Source organism: Odontesthes bonariensis, chromosome 23 (genome assembly GCF_027942865.1).
Source record: "Odontesthes bonariensis isolate fOdoBon6 chromosome 23, fOdoBon6.hap1, whole genome shotgun sequence".
NCBI classification, from domain to species: domain Eukaryota; kingdom Metazoa; phylum Chordata; class Actinopteri; order Atheriniformes; family Atherinopsidae; genus Odontesthes; species Odontesthes bonariensis.
In genome coordinates this window covers 4,687,129-4,708,266 of record NC_134528.1, presented here as the reverse complement: position 1 = coordinate 4,708,266, position 21,138 = coordinate 4,687,129, and the positions used below count along the sequence as shown (strand labels likewise).

Genomic DNA, 21,138 nt, shown 5'->3' with positions numbered 1-21,138 from the left:
TGCCATGCCTCTCTCATGCTCTTCTATTCTTTGGTGCACATGCCTGCAGTCTGCCATGCCTATATTAAAGGCACTATGATCATTGGGCTTGCTAAAAGCAAGGCAAACAAAACAAAATGAAGCATGGCATCTCATCTCCTCCATCACGTATCATGGCGTGATATTCCGCCTCTACCTCAGCATCACATTTCCTTCTGTTCACTTCCTCGATCTTGACTCGATGGCCGATTTGTTTGTGAAGCGATTTAATTGTTCTTTGTTTTTTGCCGCGGACAAACCCAAAAAGCTCATTTTCATACTTAACGACAATCACAAACACATAGGAAGACTTAGCGAATGTTGTCCGGTCATGTCATACATATTCGGTTTTAATGTTCCCAATAGTGAATCTGTAGCGGTACACACTCGCATTTAGCTTCATACTTGCATACTTGCAGCTCCATCGGACGAAACAGCTTCGGTCGGATATAACGGATTCGGTCGGAAGACATTAATTCATTTCACCATTTCTTCGTGTTGGCGTCTTGCAAACTATTTACATTTACACACAAACAGGGATCGGCTGATTCGCTAGTCACATGACTAATCAGCCATCACATCACATGATCGCCCTTGCTTTATTATTTATTCTTCGGCGACAACAACTTGGTCCATGAAATTGTCCCACCATGCGCTGCTTCCCGGTCTAACCCAAAAGTGGCGCTCCATGTACGGCTTGCGTTGCTGCAGTGGCTGGGTTCTCATCATAAAAGCTTGTTGAATCTGGCGCCTCCTTGCCACCTATTGTTGTGCACAGCGTACTACCAGCAGCAGGACATGGAGCAGGCTCCCATGCTGATCGTGGTTGTCCATGATTTCCATATTCTTCTCGATGACACGAATAGAAAGGAAGTGTGTAACTGAAGTGAAGCACGCCTGTTTGTTTTTAGTTTCCCAGCACTCAAGTCACATGACCAACGATACCAGCCTAGCGAATCAGGGAGGAGTACGTCCGCAGTAGCTAGAGCTCAGCACTGCGGATCCCCGTTTCTCCCCGTTTACAACTGCTAAAATCAGCATCGTATGCGAATGCTTACGTGGGCTCCGGCGTCTTTGAATCCTTCCACCTATGAAGTCGTATTCCAGTATTTTAATGTAAATGGACAGTGCATCCGCGATAGAAACGATATAGAAACAGATTAGTATAAATGGCACCTTAGAATTGTAACTGGGGCAGCTGCCACAGTTAGCGCTTGCAAGCTCAACCATGGCAACAGGTTTAAATTCAAACTGGTGCGCTGTCCTGAAGGAATATGCTGACACCAAAAAGGTTAGCTGTCACTACGACAACATGCATTCAAGTGGGCCGCAACATGATCTGACCTTTCATATAAAAGTCAAGCTCGATACATTTACCGGTAAGACAAAGAGAGCAGCCAAAGACTAGGCTGCACAATTACTGATAGAACTCATAAACCCGGGTGGTAACAACCCACAGGGTGACATCTCCACGAGGAAGGGAGATCAGCGTGACGATGCAAGTTTCGTCGGAGAACTAAAGGGGGTGATCGCGAACCATTTCACATTATTTGTAATAAATTCACAAAAGACACGCCTAATCTCTTGCATGCTCTGTACCTTAGGAATTCTGTCAACGGAAGAAATTGCCTTTGCCTAGGAGGAGGAAGCATACCAGTCTTTGCAGCACACGTGCCGTTGCAAAGTCAAACTGCCAATGGAGGAGTACAGGGGTTACGTTTCCATACATGTAAAAGGTAGGCTTTGTGTGTGTAGTATCATAATACTGTGCTAAAGACAGCTTGAGGGTCATATGTTCTTTCTGACACCTACAGGTTCTGGGGGATTAAAGAGAGTCGCAAAGGGGCATGCTGCAGAAAATGCTCTCAACCTGGTCCAGCTGTTGGTCGGATATAACAGCTCACGACAGAGAGAAAGCAGTCGTTGGACGACACAGCTTTCTCTCTGTGGATATGAAATTTACCTAAAAATAAAACCAGTTGTACAAAAGAATTAAATCCTTTTCCATTTGGTTACTTGAAAGTAAAGTAAAATGTCCTTTTCATGTAAATGTACTGAATGCCCAGTTTTCTTTTCAATAAAATTTTGTACATTCAACCAAAACATTTGACAATATAAACAGTGAAAAAATAAATGTGCAATAGATTCATCATACAAGCAACAGAAACCACAATTAAGAAAAATTAGCAAAAGGAATAGTTACATTTACCAAAAGATTTCTAATATATTGTACATTTGTTAGTTGTGACGTCAACATTTCCCAGAAAAATATTGTTGATAGGAGCTAAAAGGAAGCTCCAATACATTCCTCGGGATAGCATTAAAGATTACATCATATTCTTTTGGAGTAACTGAAATACCAAATTTAGAAATAAATTCTTCATAAAGTAACAGTTGACCATCAGTTTTCATGAGTTGTGATACTAAAATAATATTATTATTAATATTATAATATAATATTATTATAATACTATTATTGATCCAGTTTTATTGATCTATTTTTATACAGAATACTCCTGTTATTCCAAATGTAATATCGTGTAGGTGCAAATTATGTTTGTACAACATTTTCCAATTCAGCAGAGCTTGCTTGTGACAATTTGCTCATTTCACAGGTAATTTATCAGGGTTATAGTCACATTTTAGCAGGAAGTTAAGTCCTCCAATTGAATTAAAAAATGGATTTAGGGAAACCATTCAAAATATTATCTTCTTCATTAATTAATTTTGTAAACCATTTAATTTAAAAAATATTATTCAATGTTTCAAAACTTAGGACCTCCAGACCCCCATGTTGTCTTGTGTTACATAATTCCTCTTTTTTTATATAATGACACTTATTTCTCCATACAAAATTGAATTAAATTGTATCTATTTTTTTTATATAATCTTGTGTTGTACTGCTACTTGTCTGTTAAGTAAATAGTATTCTTGTTCTACACTCTGGCCTTGTTATTCGTGTGCCGACAGTACAGGACACTCTTCATCTCAGAACTAAATAATCTCGTTCTGTTTGTTGTCTCTATGGAGCCATGGAGCCTAGCATGCTAACTGCAGCTAGTTAGCAGTTAGCTCTGCTACTGATCGTGATGGTTATTTTCTCTGTGCTGCTCTAAACTTAAATTCTATCAAAATAAAGACACTGAACCTCCAAACAGAACTAAAGGAGAAAAAAACAACTTTTGCTGACTTTATTTCGGTTTCCTTTTTTTGCGAGTCAGCCAGATGTTTTATGTGAACATGAAACTTTGGCTGCAGTAACACCTTTTTGCCACATGGCGGAGCCACTGAGTCAGGTCAGAGCTTTGATGGAGAAGTTTTCAAACCGTGAGCCTCCAAATAGAGGCAGAAAGCCCTCTCCTCTACTCTCCTCCTCCTCAGAATTCTGGAAACTACTATTACTAACTGCTACTACAGATATACAGATGTACATTAGTGTGGGTCATCTGAGAAGACGGTTAGCAAGGCTTCAGCTCTATCAGAGGCGCAATCTAACTGAGCCCGATGTCGTCATTAACTACATAGTTGACCAGCTTTGGGACAATAAGAAATACTCTGCTGATACACTAAAGGTGTGCACGATAAGTTCATCTGTAATTGAAGCAAAAATATTTAAATCATATTGAGATGATTAAGAGCTGCATGGGTTGGATTGAGTGGGCATACAAAATGGATGGATGAGTTGATTAATGCAATAATGTGCGTGTGGACAGTGTTCGCTATTTACAACAAAAGGTATTTTTTAAAAAAGTCTAAAAAGAATCCAGAAAAACTTCCATCCCAAGCAGTCCATGTTTAGCTGAATCATACTGAGAAACACTTTCAGAAATCAAATCTAGTTTTTAAAAACAAAATCTTGACAGCAGAGCTTCTCATTTGGAGACCACATCACTGTGAGGCTGTAAATCAGCCTGCTGTTACAGCTTTACTGTAAGTTCAGCGTTCTGGAAAGGCACGGATCCACCTCCCTGAGAGCAGCGATCAGACCTGAGCTGGCTTCTGCTCCCTTTTTTCGCACCATGTCAATCACATTTCGAGCTTTGTCTGCTCTGGTGTTTGTTCTGGCTTCCTCCATCTCATCATGATTTATAACACGCTGAGCCAGGAGCTCATCTAGAAGCGCGTTTAGATTCGGATTAGATATTTTGTCAATAAAGTCTGTCCGAATTGAGAACAGCCTGACATCTGCTGGACTTTGGTCCTCTGAGTAAACTCCGGCGACATTCCTCTGTGAAGCTTCACGCCTTTGACCTGAAAGAAAGCCAGGGAAAAACATTCTTTATAACTCATTAAGACTTTTAAACAATCAAGAAATTTAATATATTATACACAGCTAAATGTAAAGTCCTACAGAGAATAAATGTTATTTATCTGCTACAACAATAATCACTTGGAGAAAATGATGAGTCCTTGGACAATTCAAGTGTGACATCTCTGAAATGTGCTGCACTTCACTGAATGTTAAATACTGAAATTAAAGGAGCAAACCGCCATTAAACAGCACTGTTAGAGTTAGAAACACTACATTAAGTAATCTGATTTTGTGAAAAAAATTACATTAACAGCTGCATCTCTTCCCAAATTAATACAACATAATCAAACATCTTCTTATAACTTAAGAAGTGTTAACGTTTGGTTTTGAATGCAGATCCCTTATGCAGGTAACCGAGGTAGCTGTTCCAGACCAGATGCTCCTGAGCCTGGAGGTCCACGACCAACAAGTTCCATCAGAACTGGTGACAAAGTGTGGACTGCAGAATGACAGCAGGCTTATAAAGAATATACGGATCCATCTAACTATTTCCTTTTCCAGCCATCTATCAGGTGGGCCATGTTGCAGATGGATTCACTATTTACTTGACAGATCAACTTCACACTCCCAGACACCCATCTCTGTTTGGTCGTCTCTGACTGTGATCATCACTTCTTTTGTGTTTGTAGGAAGCCGGATCTGAAAGTCTGGGTAGTAGTTTGGTCCAAAGTCTGGTTTAAAATCGTCTTTCTGAAAGTCAGGAACACAGTGTCGGAACCTTTATCGCATCCAGATTCAGCCAAGGCAACGTGCAGCAGTTTTCTGAACCATGTCAGAATATTACAGCATGAACTAAATACTCACTGGAGGTTGGATTCTATAGGCGACCTGACAGTGGACAGAGTAAGTCTGACCTTTGATGAGTTTACATTTGGGAGGAACGTTGAGGAATTCAGCTTTATGTCGTTTGCACACCTGGAGAGACATCACAACATTTAAATTAGAGTTAGTCTCCAGTAGGACACATCTGCACACAGGGAAAGTGTTATTCTTATCAGCCGTGTGATTTTTAGTCACACACGTGAATAGTAAGATGTCTTTTTCAACAGTGAGGATGAAATGGGACAACCGTCCTCTAATGTACGCTCCACACTTCTTCTGTGGTGGTCATGAGCTTTGGATAGAGAGAACCAGGTTCCTCTGTAAGCTGTGTCCTCTGAGGAACAGGGTGTGGAGCTCTGGATAAATCTGACGTGTCATTTGTAGGTGAGGACACATCAAGATAAGGTTTACAATCCAATCTGGCCTGGAACTAATCAGGACCACAAAAGGAGCCGGAAGATGGAGCTGCAGGGTCAGAATTCATTTTCTGTCAGCAGCTTTGAGCTGTAAAAGATATCAGAGGAGTTTGAACTGACAATGAAACAGTAGCATTTAATAATCTTCACCTCTGTCTCAGGGATGTTGCTTGGCAGGAGAAACACGTCCAGGTTCTGCTTCTGTGTTTCAGAGCTTGGCGGATGGAGCAGCAGGAAAACATGTCCCTGAATTGTTTTGATGTGCTTCCAGATCGGGTTAATGAGATCCCATACAACCCCAAAGAGAGAGAGATGAGGGACTTTCACAATCACATGAGTGTCAGTGATCTCCAGCGGCTCGAGGACGCTCGTTCCTTCATCAGAGATGTGGACGACGGACAGCAGGCCTTCAGAGAGCAGAGCTGTGGAAACACAGAGTGGGTCAGCATCAGTTTTACTGATGACATCAGGGCTCATTTCATACAGAATTAGGAAAAGCGCTCAGTTTGTTTAAGCTGTTATCACTGCCAGGTCAGATAATGTATCGGACAACTGTCAGTGTTGATGGGCAGACGATGAGGGATTGTGAGGTTACTTCTTTCAGTGAGTCAGGGCCTCTGTGAGCTGGGGGCGCCGAGGCCCGCAGGGGGAAATGATTCTATCAGTGGAACTGGATTAGAAAGATTTAACAAAGACATAAAGGGTGACAATGAAAGTAAAGAAAAGGAATAGACAGGTGAATTCTTCTTTACCTCAGAATTCATATCCAGAATGGCATCAAGTGCACTAAAGAACATCGATGAGACTAATCTGAAAATAATAATATTTGTTCAAATCAAACACGTTCATCACAGTTTACTGTGATTAATAAAAGCTATATTTGACTTTTGGATGTTGAATGCATGCAGAGTAAAAGAAAACCTATTCTGCCCAACGCCCTGCAGTGAAACATGTTTGCTGAGGAAGAGGAAGAAAGTGCAGCAGAGGACAGTGACACAGAAGAAGCAGGTTTAACAGGTGAAGGAAACCATTCCTGATATCAGAGCGGCTGTAAAACTGTGGCCGTCGTTTCCTCATTAAACTGATGGAAGCTGTTGGATCAGACTGTGGGTGTAGTGACACCTGCAGCCTGTAGGGGGCGCCAACAGGACTCCGGGGTTCATCACTGCTCTCCACTGACGTCACAGTAATTGGCTCACCTTCCTTTGTTTCGCAGTGTAGAAGGTGGAGCTGACAGATGGCATCCCCAGAACATGTGATGTTGAACAGCAGTCCTGCTGGTATCTTGCCAATCGTCTGGAGGATGCTCGCATCCCATTGGACAGTCCTGTACAGCAGCTCCGCCTCCTGAAGCATTACAAACACCAGTCCAGTCAGAGCACACTGGAACGTACCTGGACCAGGACACCTGAACCTGCAGGACACAGAAAGGCTGAATGACCACAACAAACCAGTGGAACCACGACATAAAAGCAGACACAAAAAGATCGTGATGATCGCCGACAGGTGGGAGGAAAACAGTCCAAACAACTTTTCATCTTTCATCAAGTTAAAGTCCAAACTGTGGAGCACACACCAGAGCAACGTGCACGCCGAGAGCTTTAAACACCAGCTGTCCCAAACATCTGGAGCATCGGGAAAGTTGCACGTACAGCTGGAAATGTTGGAAGTCACTGAAAGTTTTGTCAGCCAATTCATGGTGTTGAAAGACATGTTAAGAGCTCTGTGGATGTCACCTGTGTGCCGAGGCTGCTTTGGCTCTTTAAGATGAAATGTACTCAGATTGAGGAAGAAATGCTGTTTGTGATCAGTGTGAAAAGCATTTCGGTCAAGGTTATTAATCCTAAATCTTCCTTTTATCTTTGTGTCCCCTGATATTTGGAGACAGTGTCAGACACAGGCTGAGGGTTACCCTCTCCAAGGCTTTAGCCATGGCACCTTACTGGAATGAGATTTAATATCAGACAGGCAGTGCAGAGGGTGACCCTGATAAAGGAGCGTGTAAGGTTAGCTAAGGCCACTGACACCACAACCGAAATCACTGGGAGAGAGGGAATTACAGCTCACTGAGCCTCCAGACACGACATCTTCCTCCCTGAGATCAGACGAGGTTTTCTGATCTGGATTCAGCAGATAAATCCTGTTCATGGACCCCACAGTGTGGGAGGCTTGGTTGGATGTGGCTTTCACAGTCTGGTCATTATATTAATATTGGAGAGTGCATCAAATCTGACTGATGGAAGATCCAGCTGAGATCCTGCTGCGCTGTTGCCATCAGAAACAGACGATGGCTCAGACAGCGTTTAGTTTCCCTACAATGTTCGCTCGATTCCTTTCACAAGTACAGACGTGCATCTCAACATCAGGGGTCGCGTTAACCGAATAAAAACGGTGAGGGAAAAATCTGAAGGCCATCTGTCATTTTGACAGATTGCAATTCACACCCTGACCACTAGGTGAGCATATTAATGAGCTCTCGTCTCTCTTGATGCATGACCTCGTTGGCTTCACTGTGTCCGAAGTTTCTCCAAAAAGCCCAAAACGATGATGTTCAGCCTCCAGAACAACATCAAAAACCTCATGACAACAGCCTCTGCAGCAATCCCACGTGAGACACTCGATTACGCACAAGCAGGCACGCAACTCAAGTCCATGCGGAGCAGGAGGAAGCTGTGAGACTGTGCGTTCAGGCCACAGCAGGTGAACCGTTCATATTCTAAGTGCAATCGTTTCATTTCACTGTTCATATGGAGCTACTGGGGCCACAGTCAGTGGTTCTGTCACTGCGGAGAAAGAGTTCGCTGTTGGCTGTACATCTGCTTGATGTGTGATGGCACGTGTGGATTCATTCATGCTGCCAACAGTTTAACCAGAATAGTAACCTTTTTAAAGCTGAAACAGGGATGGAATGATGGGAATGATCATCACCTGTATGAGACTTGTGAAGATTCAGTTTGAACTTCCGGGGTGAAGGTTGATGGAGCCTGGAAAAGAGAAGGAACAGCAGTTTTTATGACTAATAACTAACTTGTGTTTAAACAAATATTCTTACAGTCTGAACTTTAATGAAGGCTTTTGTACACATCATGAATTCAACAGTTTCTTACAACATGGCTACAAATCTGTGAGTTCAATGATGTTGAAAAGAAAAAGAAAATCCCAGATTAATGTGATTTGTTCTCATGAGGTGCTGAAAGTTGTGTGAAAAATCAGGATCCAGTTGTTTCTCTCACCATCATCAGCTCTGTGTTTGACTTCAGTTTGATACCTGATGGGAGGAGACAAACATCAGACACAGCTTCAGCACACTAAATGATAAATGAACTTTTCCACACACAGATGAAAGCACATACTTTGGATGTAGTTTGATGGCACCCAGCCGGACTCTCTGGTTCTTTGCACAGTTCCGTACATCCTGTTTTCAGTGCTGGGCTCAGGAGAGATGATGATATCACCGACTCTGAATGAGACCTCATCGTCCTCCTGAGCCTCGTAGTTATCCAGCGCCAAGTGCACATGCTGCGGACAAGCTGGGAGAAATACATGGAAACACAGAGAGAGAGTAATTAATCAGTCTGAGTGCTTCCTGAATCTGCTCAATACAACAGTTTGGCTTCCCTTTACTTTGAATTTTAAGCTAACGTGCAAATTGTGAATTGTTCTGTTTCATCTGTGGATTAAAGACAGGATATAAGATACAATATGTGTCCCTCCATGTTTTCACCCTGCTGCGAGTCAAAGATGAGTCCCAACAGGATAGCTGGAGAGTGGTGCCCCTTCTGTCCTGGAGGTCAGCTGACAGACTGTGTCTGGCTGTGGGGGAGAAACTGCAGGGAGTGCTGCCTGCTCAGGCAAAACAAACCTGGCTGCAGCCTCCAGAAGGGCTGGCTTGATGTTCGCCATCTCTTTGTCACTGTGATTGGTTTATTTGGTGCATTTTCAGTGAGATAAATGTTCCTTTTAATTGGAGTATAGATAGTGTAGGATTGAATATAAACTGGATGCTGGCTGTAAGCACTGCACCAAGGAGGAATGCTGCATTCCATGCATCTCAGAAGTGGGGAGTGGGGACCGCGTCCAGCCTACTTACATTCAACAGAACAAATATGGCTGCTGGCAGGTTTGCTTTATTGCTTTAAATTCTCATCAGCTGTTATATAAATCACTAAACTGAAGAGAGAAACTAGCTAGAGGTTAGATCAAAGATATAAAACCTGGTTAAAACCTGACCTGCTACTCACCACAATGACCTTTCAAATCTTTGACATTATTAAAGTAAAACTGTGTCAAATGTAACATTTATTTCTTAACTCTTAAAGGAGAACTGCGGTATTTTCAACATTAAGCCTCTTTTCTGAGTCGCCTGCAATGTTTTAGAACCCCCCTCACCGCTTTTTTGATGTTTACTGCTGTCTCCGGTGTTTGCCTAATTTAGATTCATCTCAACCTGCTTCAGAACGGCAAGTCATGTGCATGTCCTAAAAGGTCCATAAAAGCACCATAAACGTCCATTTTCAAAATCATCAACTCACCGGAGTGGTTACTGGTGTGCACTGGTAATCCATATCAAATTTCGTTGCGAAAAGTTGCTTCTGTCGTGTTTTATTTGGCAGCTCGTTCATGCTGGAACTATTTTTTTTTTTTCGGTGGCGGAGTAATATCAACGAACATCCAGTCTTCAATAGAACTCAATGTCAAATAAAACACGACAGAGGCAACTGTCGCGACTGTTTCATTAAATGTGTTTATTTAGATTCATTGTAGGTTTATTTTGCATCACATGTTGTTGAGGAAACATCTGTATGAGGGCCGGCTGTACAGGTGTGGTCTCATGACTCTGAGCTACTGAGCTGTGTATCTGACAGTGTGACACCACATACATCGAACGGAGTCTGCAGGCAGCCGGCCGGACTTCCCGCTTCTCTGCACAGTCCCGTACATCCGACCCTCATGGATGGCCTCGGTCGTACCGATGATGATGTCATCCACCATGAATGAGACCTCATCGTCCTCCTGAGCCTCGCAGTCGCGCAGCGCCTGGTAAACAGGCAGCAGACCAGCTGGGGAACAGACAAGGAAACAAAGATAGATAGTGATGGAGAGAGGAGTGTTAAATCAGTTTCTTCTGTATGGACATGAAACAGCGTGACTCTCCTTTACTATGGGAAACCCCAGAGACACATGAACTGCTGGACTGTAACCCCACAGTGAGCATCATGTGTTACACAGTGAGGACATGGAGAAAACTCTTTTTTAAACACTTCATCTACATATTAAATAATCACTGTGTCACCTAAAAAGTGTGAAGAAGTGGAGAGAGCAATCAAAGCAGATGCTGCTCTTATTTTCTGCTTTAATAAACAGCGGCAGTGGCTGACTGCACAGCTGTGCTTTATGATGTGCTGCCTGCTGTAACTCCTCAGCACTCTCCTGTTCTCAAGCTTTGCCTGAAAAACACATTTTTCATTTATGCATGCTGCATGTAAGCACAGAGCGGCTCCCACATGCTAGCAGCTGTTCTCTGATGGTGCTTTAGCAGAGTTTTTATTAGCACTGCTGGCACATATCTAACAGACTTGTAAAATGGATGGGGAGAGATCACATGATGAGGTAAAAAACTGCTGCTATACAACTTAAAATCATGTCATTAAATCACATCAGAAATATTCTTCAGGTAAGTTACCAAGTTTAAGTAACATGTACCCACAGAGAAGTTTAAAATAATGTATCAGAATGGCTGAAAACCTAAAAGATTAACTGGTAGTAATGTAAAAGCAATCATGCGATTTATAGATAAAGGTCATTTTAATCCCACTAAACAGTACAGATATGTCACCTGCTAACATAAACTGGTAGGCTGCTTCCATTGTCACTTTCCTATTATAAAGTATAAAATGTAGGAGTATAACACTACGTTTAGGCTCTGTGTAGTCAGAAAACAACTGATATATGGCAGCCCACCAGCTAAATCTGATTAAAACATACATTTTTCAACTTAATAAGTAAAAACTGACAGCCACTATGGGGAACAGCCCGCATTCTGTGTGGTCAGATGTGGGTTGAATCCTGATGCATCCTGTTGGTGCCAGAGACGCCACTGAACGCGTGTCATATGGTGGCAGCCATATTTAAGGTGGCAGCCACATTTAAGGTGGCAGCCATATTTAAGGTGGCAGCCACATTTAAGGTGGCAGCCACATTTAAGGTGGCAGCCACATTTAAGGTGGCAGCCACATTTAAGGTGGCAGCCACATTTAAGGTGGCAGCCAGATTTAAGGTGGCAGCCACATTTAAGGTGGCAGCCATATTTAAGGTGACAGCCACATTTAAGGTGGCAGCCACATTTAAAGTGGCAGCCATATTTAACCCATTGAGGCCGGGAAAGCATTGCCGCATTTCTACCTTTAAAGCCGGGGGCGCTGTTGCGTTATTCTACCTTTAAGGCCGGGAAAGCGTACACGTCTTTTTTCATGTATAAGGTTGTTTTGCACCAATTATTGACCTCTGCGCCAATTAAATGCATTATAATAGACACGTGAGAGTGTCGTCATGTTCCTCGTGTCATTGTTTTGAAGTTAAGTTACATCGAACAAGCATGGAGGACTTTCACTGGGAAGACATTTCAGACGGTAGCGATTGTGAGGAGTTTCTTGGCTTTGATGATGCTGATGAACGCGCTGACCCAATTGATGGAGATTTATGGCGAGCACATATGTTTGAGGATGACGATAACGACGAGGATAATTTTGAAGGGTTTGAATGTGAGTGGAAGACTGACAATTACCACCGTAATCGACGGAGAGATTTCAACCGCACACCAGGGGTGAAAGTCGGTTTACCTGCAGATGCCACACCGTTGCAGGCATTTAATCATATTTTTACTGAGGAGCTTTGGGCGCATCTCGTTTCCGAGACGAATAGATACAGTGAGCAGGTACTTCAGACTCCAGCTCGAGCAAAGATGGCAAGGTGGTCACACGTAACTGTGCCGGAGATGAAAATGTTTATTGGAATGTGTATGGGCTCCTTGTGCTGCCAGTACGAAGAGATTACTGGCGATAAAATAAATAGATGAATAAATAATTTAAATATAAAATAAAATTTGATTTTATTACTGTTTTTTTTATTGAAAATAGCGCTGTTCCTGCACTTTACTTTTTACATTTTCTATTTTTGTGAAGGTGTATGTAAATAAACTCAATTTCCAAGGAAAGCCACAGGTGTAAGCTCTCAAATACTTTTTGAATTTTGTTTCTATCTGCTACAGAGGCTGAGAAATCAATCATTTAGTAGGCTTAGACACAATTGCTGAATTTCCAGAAAAACTTCAGGTTTTAGGGGGTCTTTCTGAAATCGCCCATAGGTTTTACAGGCATTCTTTTCCAGGCGTCTTAGGCCTAAATGGGTTAAGGTGGTAGACATATTTAAGGTGGCAGCCACATTTAAGGTGGTAGCCATATTTAAGGTGGCAGCCACATTTAAGGTGGCAGCCATATTTAAGGTGGCAGCCATATTTAAGGTGGCAGCCACATTTAAGGTGGTAGACATATTTAAGGTGACAGCCACATTTAAGGTGGTAGCCATATTTAAGGTGGCAGCCACATTTAAGGTGGCAGCCATATTTAAGGTGGCAGCCATATTTAAGGTGGCAGCCATATTTAAGGTGGCAGCCATATTTAAGGTGGCAGCCACATTTAAGGTGGTAGACATATTTAAGGTGGCAGCCACATTTAAGGTGGTAGCCATATTTAAGGTGGCAGCCACATTTAAGGTGGCAGCCACATTTAAGGTGGCAGCCATATTTAAGGTGGCAGCCACATTTAAGGTGGCAGCCATATTTAAGGTGGCAGCCATATTTAAGGTGGCAGCCAAAACATGATCAGGAAGAATTCCCAAAGCATCAAGAAGCTCTAATGTTTCTTTTATCATCTCATTTCACATGGACAATATGGGACGATCTCCAATGAAAGCAACAGAAATAATTCCATCCTACAATTCCCTAAATCTGCAGTATTTATTGTAACATTCAGCTGCACTAGTTGGGATCTGAGTAGATGAAATGAGAACAGATGGTAAGTGTGAGCTGCCAGTGACATTTATGTATTTAACTGTGTTGTCCATGTTTTTATGGTTTGCATCACACAATAGTGAGATTATACAAGGAGAACTATCGAACTAATTCTTTTTGGAGTCCATCGCTGGAACTGCTCTCGGTTCACCATGGCAGACCCACATTAGCATTAGCACAGCTGGTTCTGCTAAAGTTCTTACAACATCCCTCAATGGCTTTTTTCTTTTTACTAATTTATTCGATTATTCCACCTCACTCAAGCATTACTAATGAATTATTATGTCACGCCACAGCACTTATGTTTTAAGTTTTATGGGTTAGGTTATGTTTTGGTTTTTAGATCATGTTTTAGTTTTACAGTCCATGTTTAGTTTTTAGTTTTGCCATGTTTTAGTTTCCCTTCACTTACCAGTTCATTAGTTTCACTCACTTCACCTGTGTTTTTCCCCTCAGCTCACTCACTCTCCAATCACTCTCAAGCCTGATTTATGGTCGGTGACGCAAGACGCAACGCAAGCCCTTGCGCGGTTGCAAACCCCCCCTTGCGTGCTTGCGTGTGTCACCTCGATTTTCTAAACTTCACGCAAGACGCGAGCGGAAGCCACTATCTACATCACATCCGGCGGCGTGTTCATCTTCCGGTTTCATCCCCTAATAAAAGACCGCTGTTTTCAAACGCCAAGGTAGAAAGCGAAGAAGAAGAAGAAGAAGAAGAAGAAGAAGAAGAAGCATGAATCCCATAGACATAATATACACATAATGTTATGTCTATGATGAATCCACTCGAAGAGAGACTTGCCGAAGAGGTCCTGGCGGTGAATTTCCTTTCATCGTAGTAGGCTTGTCATTGAAAAAACCCGCTGCTCCACCTACTGTCCTGGCGGTGAATCGCCACGCAGCACACGCAACCGCCGGCAAAGCTAAATGAAGCATAAACGTCTCGAGCCATTAACGCAAGCGCAAGCGCAGTTAAAAGAGGTATAACTCAGCCTTCAGTCCCTATTTAGTTTACAGTCTCACCTCTCAGTTTGCCGGATCTTTGCCATATTTGTCTAACCTGTTTGCCATACTTACCTGACCTGCTTGTTTACTTACCCATGTTACCTGTGTTGCTCATGTTCTTCGTCACCCACCTGCCAAGCTAAGTATTTATTTTTTTATGCCATGCCAAGTTCTTTGTTTATTTTGTCACAGTTAGTTTTTTTAATCCGGCTAAGCCGGCCTTTTGTTTCAACTTTGTTTTTGTCTTGTGTAATAAATCCAAGTTTTCCTTTTGAAAAAGTCTGCATCCGTGTCCTAACTTCCCCACACCCCAACGTGACATTACAGCAATAGAAATCATATTTTAGATACATTTTAAAGTTTGGTACAATCTAATTTCTTCATTTTAACCTTATGTTGCTCTTTAAATGTTTTCCTGCAGTCCTGTCAAATATCAATGATGTTATAATGAGCTGAGCCCACATTCTTTATGGATCACAGGTTTCAGGCGATACATTAATTAGTATTAATTAGTACTCACGAGTTTTGACAGTGGAGGCTTCATGTGTCTCTTCGGTGAGTCTGCATGAAGAAACAGAACCATAAGATAAAGAACTTGTTAAAATGAGCTTTATTCAGCAGTCATGAAACAGTGGTGCAGAACTGTCACAATTCTGAAGCTCATGATTATGATCATCCAAAATGTTTTTGTTGTCTCTCTTCATGATGATTATCATCACGTTGTTGGCAACAGGTAAAAGTAAATAACATAATTCAAAGGGAGCCTACTCTGTCTGTCAGCTCTGCCAAAAGTGTGAATTTACTCTTTTACTGTCACTCAAAACAGATCATGAGCATACAGAGATCAAATAACTGCCATCTTAGAATCATGTATTCATTGGGACAAGCTTTTTAATGACTAATACAAATTTCTATGAATAATTAAGGTATAAAGTATCTTACAGGAAATTTAGCTCATGACAGTATGAGTCATCTTAAACAAAATGGACCTATCTGCTATTTGTTTAGTTACATTAAATGTTGGTTTTCCTCACATACTCCTGATTACTGTGACTGACTATTGATGTCTTTCTTTGACTTTCTGTCCAATCCTGAAGCCTGTCACCATTCTCTACCTATAACCTTAGAAAGAACGCAGCTGGTGATTCATCTGCAGCCCGACAGGAAACAGGATCTTTACTTTGAGGCCACTTTTAGGACAACACTGCTCAAGCAATGTAGATCTACTTAAACCCTTTACCCACCTCAGAGTCTCCAGACCATAGTATGGACTCTCCAAAATAGAACGCAACAGTTTTACATCTGAATCCTTCATCTTATTTCCCAGTAGGTCCAGATGTCTCAGATGGAAGAGATTGGACATCAGAGCTGAGACCAGAGAGGCACAGCTCATCTCTGATAACCCGCAGCCGCATAATCTGAATACAGAATAAAACTTGTTATTGAAATAATTTATAGTCCAATCTGTCATCATTTCATCATTCTACAGACATTTTACCAATATCAGAGGAAGAGTCATATGTCTGTTCATGTCAACATATTAATACTAATAATGTGCAGATTTTCTCATTCAAACTTCTTATTAATCAGTTTTATATTGAAAACTGCATTTGAAAAGATACTTTAATCTGTATGTGTCTTACTAAGAAAAACAACTTTATCACAAGAAACGTGTGAGTTGAGATGATCTTATCAAATGTTATTGTTTAGAAGAATTCAGAATCATTTCTAAAGTTTTGATCTTTTTTTATGTCCTAAGAAAATGCTCAGCCATGGTACTGATTGCTGCTTTATGTCTTTCTGTGAACAAGGTTAACAGCCAGTTAACAAGCAGTTTTCCACAACTGAAAGTGGGCATGTTCTTCACTTCCTCTGACAAACACTGGTGCTTTGTGACAACTAACTACATTTAGGAAACAAAATGAAATTTTATAGATTTGACATAGAAATGATCCTATATTTACAGGCAGGGAACTGAGCCCAGAGTCTCCTGTTCACAGTGTGGACTCCCAACACTCATGCTGCTTGATGTGTGTGCTGAGAGTTAACGCGGGCTGGCTTTTAACAATGAACAACTTGTTTAACCCCTTGTGTTCGTCTCCATTTTATGTTCACGAGCCGGGCCGTGACAGTGAACATTACAGACTATGGGTTAATGGTGTTATTGGGAAAAAAAGGTGATCACTTGTTACTTCTGGGCTCTCCTCTATGGAGGACTGAAACAGCCATAATCTGAAATATATACAAAATATATAAATAGTTCAATAAATTAGTTTGTAAGATGATGAATTCAATTAAAATAATAAGAAAAAAACAAAATTTGTGCCTAAACAAAGAGAAAGAATGTCATTTTCTGCCTTAATTCTATTGTTTGTTGGTTTAATTGTGTTAATGTTGCTATTTATTTACTTTGTGACTCAGTTTTGAATTGAATACATTTTTACAATTAGAATGTATTTATTTGTCTTATTTTGATTTATTATTCCTGTATTAGTTTCCTTTGTTTTTCTTGGAATGTTCTGATACAAACCAGAGAGAAGAACACATTGTTCAATGTCAGTGGATGAAGAAGGATGATTTTGTGCTGAAAACAATCAGAATTTGGACTAAACCGTTGTCTTAGAAACAGAAATATCTTGCTTTCATGAAACACTTTAAGTTTCTTGTTATTAGATGTGAGGTTGAAGAGATTGATTTGAGAAAAGAAAGTGAGAGGGACGGAGGGTGGGTGACTGGAGCCTGAAGGCCAACATCTGTGCTGCTCCACCACGTTCCACTGGAGAGCCAGTGGGAGAAATCTCAATGTGTGCTACCAAAGCTGAATGCTATCATTTTCATTCAGCTTCACATTCAGTCCCACATGGAAACGGAATTACTAATAAAGAATAAAAAGGAACTTGGTGGTTTGGTGGTAGCTTGGCATTCTCTCTGTGTGGCCTATAAACTTGGCGTTGTTATAAATTTGGAGTTATTGCAAAAACCCTTTTTGCTGCAGGACTTTTCTACTTTTAGCTAATTTATCATTTAAATAAATTAAGTGGAGCAAAAAGGTCCAAACTGAAAATGATTTACTTTAAATTATTAGTGGGAGAAGCTTTTTGGCTGGATTTTGTCATCATGAATGAATCTGACTGAAGATAACTGCTGCTGTGATGAAAGCTGTTTTCTAACCAAGTCACAGATTGTTCATTTCCAGCAGTGTTGGAGGGGAGTTTGTTAGTATCAGCTGATTAACGGGCTTTTGGAGTTTTGCTGCTCCAAACTGTTGTTATTGTTTCAGCCAGAAATATTCACTAACTCTGGAGCTCTAGAAGCATCAGCCAGTGATTCTAGATTTGTTTCTGTCTGACAGATTCACTGTGTTTTCTTATTATTTAATGAATCATCATTTCATCAACTAAACCCCTGAAGAAGAAAACAGACTTTACCATGAAGACCAGCACAACTTTCACATCATATTAATCTGAACAAACAACTAAAACATGGTGTCTGACCTCAGAGTCTTCAGTCCACAGTGTGGACTCTGCAGAAAGCTGCTCAGCTCCTTCACTGCAGAGTCACTGATGTCGTTATAACTCAGGTCCAGTTCTGTCAGATGGGAGGAGGGGTTGGACTTCAGAGCTGAGACCAGAGAAGCACAGCTGATCTCTGACAACCAGCAGCCCTCCAATCTGAATAAAGAATAAAACATGTGAGCTGAACCAACAGGATGCAGGTTAAAACAGTCCAACAGAACAAGTGAAAAAGAGCTCTCATTAATATTAATGACAACATGCTGCTGCTTCAATAAAGACGGAGTGACTTCAGCTCTTAAACTCTGCCAGCTCCACCAGTGGCTCCATCCATACAAACTCATGTTGTGCAGCCAAATGATTCAAGTTTCAAAGAAAACAAACATGTCAGGAGCAATTTGGGAGCAAATGGGAACAAACTGATAGAAATAAAGATCAAATTAACTGTTTTATTGAATGTTAAAGGCACAAAAACATGGTGTAGTGATGTTTAATATAATCATGTCATCAAACTTCTTTAAAGAGTCGACAGCAGCAGAACTTGTTACTGTGACTTGTTGTGTTTGAATATTTCAGTCAGTCCAAACATTACAGAGCCTTAGAAAAGTGTTGGAAGCATCCAGAGGTGGACTGATTGATCAGTTTGGCTGATTAATGGATGCTGATGGACACTTTGACTAACTATCAGAATCAGTGGAGTTTGAGGCTGATGGTTGGGAGACCTCCTCCATCTCCAGCAGGAAGCTACAAAGCTGAAGTCAAGGAGGAGTCAGAGTGTTAAGTTCAGTGTTTCCATTCAGTCTTTAAACATCACAGCTTCCATCAGAGTCACATGATTTAGAAGCAGACAGAAACACAGCACACAGCAGCTCAGCTTAGAGACTCATCTTCAGGAAATCCAAACACTGGACTAATGAGCAGATCAGTACAGATGCTCGCTACCAAAGCTGTTTCTACATGGAGTTTAACTGGGCCCAAATATTACTTTTTCCATCAGCTGAAACTGAAAGTCAAGTCTTATTCTGTAAAAAGAAATTTCATTCAAAGTTAAAACAGATGATTTTACTTTGATGTTATTTGATTGTAGATTATTTGATGCATTTTTCATTTCAAATCTGATTTTATGTGTTTTTTCGTGTTTGAATTATTTTTCCTTCAGTTTCAGATTTTAATTTTCAGATTTTTCTGATTTTCAAAATTGAAATTTAGGAAACAAAATGACATTTGATAGATTTTCCATAGAAATGATACTATATTTACAGGCAGGGAACTGAGCCCAGAGTCTCCTGTTTACAGTGTGGACTCCCAACACTCATGCTGCTTGATGTGAGTGCTGAGAGTTAACGCGGGCTGGCTTTTAACAATGAACAACTTGTTTAACCCCTTGTGTTCGTCTCCATTTTATGTTCACGAGCCGGGCCGTGACAGTGAACATTACAGACTATGGGTTAATGGTGTTATTGGAAAAAAAAGGTGATCACTTGTTACTTCTGGGCTCTCCTCTATGGAGGACTGAAACAGCCATAATCTGAAATATATACAAAATATATAAATAGTTCAATAAATTAGTTTATAAGATGATAAATTCAAGTAAAATAATAAGAAAAAACAGAATTTGTGCCTAAAACAAAGATAAAGAATGTCATTTTTCTGCCTTAATTCTATTGTTTGTTGGTTTAATTGTGTTAATGTTGCTATTTATTTACTTTGTGACTCAGTTTTGAATTGAATACATTTTTACAATTAGAATGTATTTATTTGTCTTATTTTGATTTATTATTCCTGTATTAGTTTCCTTTGCAATGTTGATCTATTTAATCCCTCCAAATCATTTATTTCTTCATTTTATTTTAATTTCTCCACATTTTCTTTTTTAATTCAGTTTTTGTGTTTGTTTGAAGAAAGAAATGAAAAATATTACAATTAGAATGAATTTCTTTAACTTTTGTGGGATTCTCTTATACTTTCTGATAATGTTCTGTGCTTACGTGGTGAAATGAAAACTTAAAGATCTGGAAACTGTCTGAGATCTTCTGATTACATCTTTAAAAGTATGGAAATAAATTCAAGTTCACTTCTGAAAATCCAAGTAAGCTTTTATTTAGGGAACATTCTGGAAGCACTGAAACCACTTTAGCTGAAAACCCCCAAAAAGGAACCAACTCAACACGGTTAATGACAGTTTTATAAATTCTCTCATCATTTGATGCAGTTACATTTGGAATAATTAAGGTGGAATGAAAGTCAGTTCCCACTGAAGCCCTCAGTTAAGTCCTGATGGACTGGAGAGGCTCACAGGTAAAAATGGCTGCCTGATTATGTTGTAAAATGGGGGAACAAACAGCTCTACGACAATATTCTCAATCCGGAACCATCTTTAGAGGCCAGTTGTTGCCAGATTAAAATACACGTTGACTTGAAACTGAACAACACAATTAGCTGAACGGGTGTCACATTTTTCTGAGTAGTGAACTTTTAAAGTTTTCAATAAAGCTTTGTACAGCAAATATGTATCTATATCATTAGAATTTGAGAGTTATGCAGACAAAACAACATGAATAAGCTAGATGCCTTCAATGTGAACACCTGAGGTGTTGAAACACTTAGTAATCTTCAGTTATAAACTGCCTCCATCTGGTGATACTAAATTCAGTTTGAAAGGAAATATGACAGCATTTTAAATGAATAAAGATCATTCTTTCCCTGTTCTCTGTCCTCACCTCACACTCCTCTGGCCCACCCGTCTCTGCTCCTCCCTCTTAGGGTCATTGATGATAATGGGGAGAGTGTTACACCAGCTTTTGTGTCTTTAGAGTCAGTTACTTTGTATGAAAATACGTTGCACACTTACAGTTGTCTTCTTTTAAGACAAAAGAAGAAGGAATGATGCCTTTTCCCTCCTCCTGATACTTTGTTTTTCTTGGAATGTTCTGATACAAACCAGAGAGAAGAACACATTGTTCAATGTCAGTGGATGAAGAAGGA

General features: G+C 40.6%; 1 protein-coding gene and 1 long non-coding RNA gene across 2 annotated transcripts in view; one reads left to right on the top strand and one right to left on the bottom strand.

Annotated features, from left to right (window-relative positions):
• LOC142373606 (uncharacterized) overlaps window positions 1-1,910 on the top strand; it is a 3,028-nt gene extending 1,118 nt beyond the window's left edge. Inside the window, exons 2-3 of the long non-coding RNA XR_012768533.1 lie at window positions 1,623-1,754; window positions 1,833-1,910. This is a non-coding gene — a long non-coding RNA (uncharacterized LOC142373606). The remainder of the gene's footprint in view (window positions 1-1,622; window positions 1,755-1,832) is intronic.
• LOC142373576 (NACHT, LRR and PYD domains-containing protein 1-like) lies at window positions 401-21,138 on the bottom strand. Its single transcript, XM_075456893.1, has 13 exons — window positions 21,005-21,138; window positions 18,136-18,312; window positions 15,886-16,059; window positions 15,162-15,202; window positions 10,449-10,628; window positions 8,922-9,098; window positions 8,802-8,836; window positions 8,497-8,552; window positions 6,768-6,982; window positions 5,719-5,990; window positions 5,135-5,245; window positions 4,876-5,020; window positions 401-4,269 (listed from the first exon to the last, which is right to left on the bottom strand). Exons 1-13 carry the CDS (start codon window positions 21,109-21,111, stop codon window positions 3,944-3,946), a joined length of 2,016 nt encoding a protein of 671 aa, XP_075313008.1. The 5' UTR covers window positions 21,112-21,138; the 3' UTR covers window positions 401-3,943.

Excerpts from the sequence above, each read along its gene's own strand:
- LOC142373576 (XM_075456893.1), bottom strand. The coding sequence starts at position 21,111 with ATGTGTTCTTCTCTCTGGTTTGTATCAGAACATTCCAAGAAAAACAAA. Across the intron at positions 15,203-15,885 it reads TATGGTCTGGAGACTCTGAG|ACTCACCGAAGAGACACATG; the intron begins GTGGGTAAAGGG and ends TTCTTCATGCAG. Across the intron at positions 6,983-8,496 it reads TCTTCACAAGTCTCATACAG|GTTCAGGTGTCCTGGTCCAG; the intron begins GTGATGATCATT and ends TGTGTCCTGCAG.